A 5,995-nucleotide genomic window follows, 5' to 3' on the forward strand; every position below is an offset into this window, starting at 1 on the left:
TCAATACACAAATACTAAAGTAAATCTGTTTCAGCTAGAATTAAGTGTCCCAACTCCTTTGTGTTTAAGTGATGATTTTCTAGCTCTTAGTATCCAAGTATCTTATTATTTTACCCTACTAAATGATTTTACATTTAAATAAAAATTACCACATATGAGCATACGCTTGCAATGGACCAATTTCTCCAGACTTTCAGATCTCTTTATGGACGTATGGGTGCTAAGTGGAAGGGATTTTATTTGAGAGCTTCAGCTCCTTTTAATGACCTGTAGCTCTCGAGGCTTATCCATTCAAATCTCCTCCGGCAGAAAGATCCCTTGAGCGTGATGATTAAATTAAGATTCTTTAACAAGCACATCGAGGTGCAGCTAGATCTCAGAGAGAATGCTCCTCGTGTGGCATTGGCAGACCACCTTACTATAGGAATGTATTATCATTGACAGAAAACTGATCTGAACCACTTTTCATAATTTAAAGGAATAGTTTACCCAAAAATGAAAATTTGCTGAGAATATACCCATCTAAGATGTTGATGAGTTTGTTTCTTCATGGGAACAGATTTAGAGAAATTTAGCATTCAGTGGATCTATGGAACTTCTGCAGTAAATGGGAGCTGTTCACTTCACAAGATGTTAACTGATGGACTGTAGTTGTGTGGATTACTTGTGGAATATTGTTATGTTTTTATCAGCTCATTCTGATGACACCAATTCACTGAAGAGGATCCATTGGTGAGCAAGTGATGTAAAGTGTAAATTTCTCAGAATCTGTTCTGATGAAGAAACAAACTCATCTACATCTTTGATGACCTGAAGTTGAATACATTTCCTGCACATTTTCATTTTTGGGTGAACTGTACCTTTAACGGAAAAGTCCATCTGCCTGTGTCCATATGGTGCATTTAACGCATATATTGTGCGCTCGGCAATCCATCTGTGCTCTTGCTTTAGGACCCAGAAACCGACTAAATTTCTAGAAGACAAAGTTTGGGAGAAAGTGATTTCTTGGGGTTCAGGCTCCATCACAGTTTGGGAATTTTAAAACTAAGTGAGGTCACAGATTTGCTGGAATTTGTTCTTATCCTTGCTCCCTTATTTCCCTTGAGGCTTAGAGTGAGCTGCTCTGTCTTCCACTGAGATAAATGTACGGAATTGCCAAGTCAATTCTGTCAGTCTGACACAGTGATAAGGCCTTGGCCGATGCGGTGAGCAATTGAGCTGTTTTGTCTGACAAGAGCTAATTGAGACCTCAAGATGGACAGATTATTGAAAAGCACAGAATTGGTCTGGCAAATCATTTTGTTTTATGTTCCTAGAGTATTCTGAGGCGTAGTGATTTATGCTCACATTCTTGTTTGAGCAGTTGTTGTTTTGGGAACAATGCATAATTCATTGAGAGACTTAAAACAGTAAATGGGTTTTAGAAGGAAATGTTGTTCTAAAAGCGCCGTGGTCCTGAAATTGTATTACAGCATTGTTGAAATAAAGAATAATATCTAATGTGACATCACTATTAGGTTGAATGTAAATATGATGTAAATGTAAAACATATTTGTTTGTGAAACAGCACGTCAAGGCTGCAATCGCAAGGACTCGTCAACGGGGGGATTTTCCATTGAACATGGCAATGAATACAGATTTGGGTATTATTGTATTTCATTCTCCAGGTAATAATCACTCCCCTAGAGAGCTTTGAAAACCCCATGTTTCAAAATTCAATAAATCTACTGTAGTCTATAGTCTTCAATGAAATGTTTTATCTCTTAAGCTAAATGAGGAGATTGGCAGGGAGCGCTAAGGAGTTTTATTTTAATTTTTCCCCTGCTATGAGGGACTTAATTTCCCAGCATGCACTGGCATGCAAGATTGGATATCTCCTTATGAAGTGATGTTCCAGATGAACATAAAGCATCTGCAGTTATCATTCCCTCCTTTAATGGGGATTGAATGCATACTGTGATTTGGTATAAATGCTAACAAATAATCAAATGAAGTTTTCTCAAATTGAGGTTCTGGATCTCCTTCCCCTTTCGCTGTCTGGAGTATTGACTGGTTAGATGGATAGACTGTGCAGTCAGTAGGATCCAGGCCACCTGCTAGGCAGATAGAGAGAGTACTCACTAGAGCAGGACGTTCCCGTCTTTATCCTTAAGAGGCAAGAGCTCTTCCACTTGTGATTCATAGCTGTACCTAAGCATTTGATAAATGTGCTTTCAGTGTGTTGGAAATGTGATCAACTTTGTAATTATGCTCAAACGGGGAGTATTTTGTTGATTCGGAATTATCTGCTTAGGTGCTTGGATGCGGAAGAATTTGTTTCACATAAAATTATTTTGAAACAACTCAAAACTTTGTAAAACTTTGTTAGTGTAGAATAACAAGAACACAGCTATTTTTGCTAATTAATAATGTGCATTAAAAAGTTGGCCATATGCCATGATAAAGTGTAGGTCCACAAAAAACCTTTATATGAAGTTGCTGGCTAATTGTGTGTTATAGCTGTAGTTAGAAAGAGTTAGCTGAAGCGTCAGTTTATTTGTGGGGTGGGACAGCCATAGCCAAGCTGATTTGGAGACAAAATTAAACAGATGGCAAAGTGTCCATGGCTTAAGTGTAATGAATGGAGAAAACGAAGCTCTCCTTCAAACGTCTGTGTGTGCGCGATGTGCTGTTGAGAAGATCTGAGTTCAAGAATGAAAGAAAAACTTTGACACATCATATTTTTTTTTATTACATTATAAAGCATTTTTTATTATTTTGCCTGTTTGATACTAGGGAAATGCAGATTCCCTTAAAGAGCCAATCAGAGCTTTGGGCCTTTTTGTGTTGCTTCATATCTTGTTTTCATGACTTCAAATATTAGAAGAGAATAAACAATGTGAATTCTCATTTAATGGCTGATTGCACAAAATTAGCACAAAATAACTTAACTTCAGTTCTGTAGAATTGGACATTACATATAATTTACATAATTTTGTAAACACAACACTCAGTTTAACATTTACTTTTTTCAACAAATGCATATCTGTGCAATTTTATCTAATACTAAAGGTAGGCCTACGTCTCAAAAGTGGATGCAATGTTACAGTATGATGTTAAACAATTTTACTTTTTTTTTTGCTAAGTACTGCAACAGAAATGGTAACCTGCAAATATGGTATTTATATCTGATTTAACCTATAAAAATAGTTTTGTTTGTGTAAATGAATGTAATTAAGTTAATTCAGTGATATTACATAATATTTTTGACTTGAATAAAACTGCTAACGGCTGCTAACGCAGAGTTTCCGCCTGACTGCCTGTTGAGTGCCTATTTGTGCATATGTGCTTAAGGCCTTGTTACATGATCATAGAATTTGACATTTTGAGTGATTTTCATTTTGTAGACTTAAGATTCAGCATAACAAACATGCTTTGGTTATTTTCAAGTGATAACCTTCATTTCCTTGGCAACGAAAATGTTTTGAGCTGGCTGTTAGCTTTTGTCAATTAGTTTTAATTCATTCTGCAATAATTCTGAATAATATGATCTATTATATCATGAAGTTGTCTGGTTTATGTTAAAGGGGTCATATGATGCGATTTCAATTTTTTGGAGTGTTACAAGCTCTTGGTGCATAAAGAAGATCTGTAAAGTTGCAAAGACTAAAGTCTCAAATCCAAAGAGATATTCTTTATAAAAGTTCAGAGTCAGCCAAACCTAATGTTCTTTTTAGCAGCATCATATGACCCCTTTAAGCTTTTCAACCTGCACTTCATATCCCCAACACCATCTGGCCATTTGGTGCTTTTTTCAAATGTGTGAAAATGAACATGTTCCAGTGATGTCTTACTTTGCCTCTGCAGGATATCTGACCGTAACGATTGAGCCATTGCTACCAGTTGTTGTGGGAGATACAGTGACTCTAAAGTGCAACTTCAAGACAGATGGAAGATTGCGAGAGATCGTTTGGTACAGGGTAAGTTGTTATATTCAGCATATGAGCTAATATTTCATCTTTATTTTATTGTTCATAATCTGTTCTTTTGTTCTCTGATTGGATCTATTATTGCAACAAAACATGTTAACGTTCAACCTTTTAAACTGCACGACCTTGAGGCTGCTTAATTGCTTTTTGTTAAATGGTTGCATATCAGACCTAGTGCTAGTGCTACCCCTAGAAAGCAAGTCTGTTTGCTTGGGGACAATCTGGTTGGCAAACCAGGGAGTGTTTAGGAATCATTTTTACAGTTGGGATTGTTGACGATTAACAGAAATACTTCACCTTTAATATTCAGCTGGTTATGATGGCTGTGTCTTAATATATCCCAGCTGGATGCTTCACATTTTACTACGCACTATTAGTGTATTGCAAAGCAGAAAGCGTATGGATTAGTTAGGCATTTGCAAGAGACATTTCTGAATAAATTATACCAAATATAGCTGCATAAATTGCGTATGCAATATATATGAACAAGACTGCCTGAATGTAAAAACTGTACAATAAAGTAAAACCAATAAGGACAAATCTTATAGCTGTGGATGTAATGTATATCAATACATAGACAAAAACTGCAATCTATTCATGTACAGACAGATAGTTGAGAGCATATCTGTTTAAGTGCAAAACAACGTCTTTGATTCAACCTTCTGTTCACAAATGCGACACATCTACTGTCTCCAGACTTGTCTTTGCAAATGCTGACCTTTCCAGACAGAACAAAAAGAGATTAATAGCACTTTACATATTAGCTATAGTCTCATACATCATACTGAACGGTTAGACAGTCCCACTGAATCAGTACAGGTTCCAGGAAGCTTGTTTGTTGGTACAAGGTCTCTTCCCTGCGTGATTGGTTGTTTATTGCACAGGTGAAAGTTATAACTTTGGTGGTTTTGTTGACAGGAAAAAAAGGTTATTAATGATTGAGAATATATTTTTATAAATATATTCAAAATCTTATCTTATATCCTCAGAGTTATGAGCCTGTGGAAATAGCAAAAAGCACAGGCCGCTTTTTCTTTTTCTTTTTTTTTTTTTTTTTGCAGCAGAACACGTAAGAGTGATAATGAACGGATGCAGAGCACGCACTTCTGATTGGCTTAGCAGCTGAGAAGAAATGTCTATTTGCACATTGACAACCGCAATTTAAGGGAAGCGCCTCTGCGAGCAGAGCTGTCAAAATTGCCTATTGGCGCCTGATCAAAACCGCAAGGTGGTAATATGAACCAACCCGCCGTCTCCTCTGACTGCTGATCATCACACGGCCTAATACATTATAAATCAATTATCTGCGCTTGGCTGCCAAAGTTTCTTTAATCTCAGGCTTTTATTTAACTAAACTGTCGACTTCTCAGTTTTTGCTTGTGTTCGAAATGTAACCCTGGTTGATATCCACCTTTGGGATTTACAATATCTAATCAACAGCTCTGGCGAGTGACACAGAGGCTGTTTGAATAAAAGATCACAGCTGTGGGTTGTTCATTATGGGGATGCTGTTATCTTGACGGGTCCTGTTTGAAGGTTTTGTAATGCACACCGTAGTCCAATTTCTCCTTTAAGATTCTCTGTCGAGTTGAGGGGCTTCCTCTGCTGCTCAGATAAAGGATATTGCTATGGAGAGGCTCTTTAAGCAGCGCTTCCAGAAAGCACTCATGCCAAATTGAGGCTTGTTGCCTGATTGGAGGATTCGTTTTCGTCTTAATAGCTGCCTCTGCTTCAGGTCCATGACAACAGCAAATCAAGTTTTGAGTGGAGTGTGCATTTCAATATCCACTGGCATTTTACATGCATAATATGTGATGAATGAAAGCTAGTTCACACTGCTCCAACAAAACCTAATAATTGTTGGAATATGGTGTTTGTTGTGGAAATGCAAAAAATTATTTATGTAACAGACTGTTGTAGAATGTTTAGAATGTTGGTGTTTGTTCCAGCAGTGTGACCAGCCTTAAAGGGGTCATATGATGTTGCTAAAAAGAACATTATTTTGTGTATTTGGTGTAATGAAATGC

The 5,995-nt window shown here is 37.0% G+C and overlaps 1 protein-coding gene across 2 annotated transcripts in view; it reads left to right on the forward strand.

Moving 5' to 3' along the window:
* igsf21a (immunoglobin superfamily, member 21a) overlaps positions 1–5,995 on the forward strand; it is a 202,801-nt gene that overhangs the window by 80,378 nt on the left and 116,428 nt on the right. For both annotated transcript variants that reach the window (XM_016489867.1, XM_016489868.1), the window contains exon 2: positions 3,847–3,959. In XM_016489867.1, the coding sequence (XP_016345353.1) occupies positions 3,847–3,959 (113 nt within the window). The remainder of the gene's footprint in view (positions 1–3,846; positions 3,960–5,995) is intronic.

This window comes from Sinocyclocheilus anshuiensis, unplaced genomic scaffold (genome assembly GCF_001515605.1).
Source record: "Sinocyclocheilus anshuiensis isolate Anshui unplaced genomic scaffold, SAMN03320099.WGS_v1.1 scaffold1154, whole genome shotgun sequence".
Lineage (NCBI taxonomy): Eukaryota > Metazoa > Chordata > Actinopteri > Cypriniformes > Cyprinidae > Sinocyclocheilus > Sinocyclocheilus anshuiensis.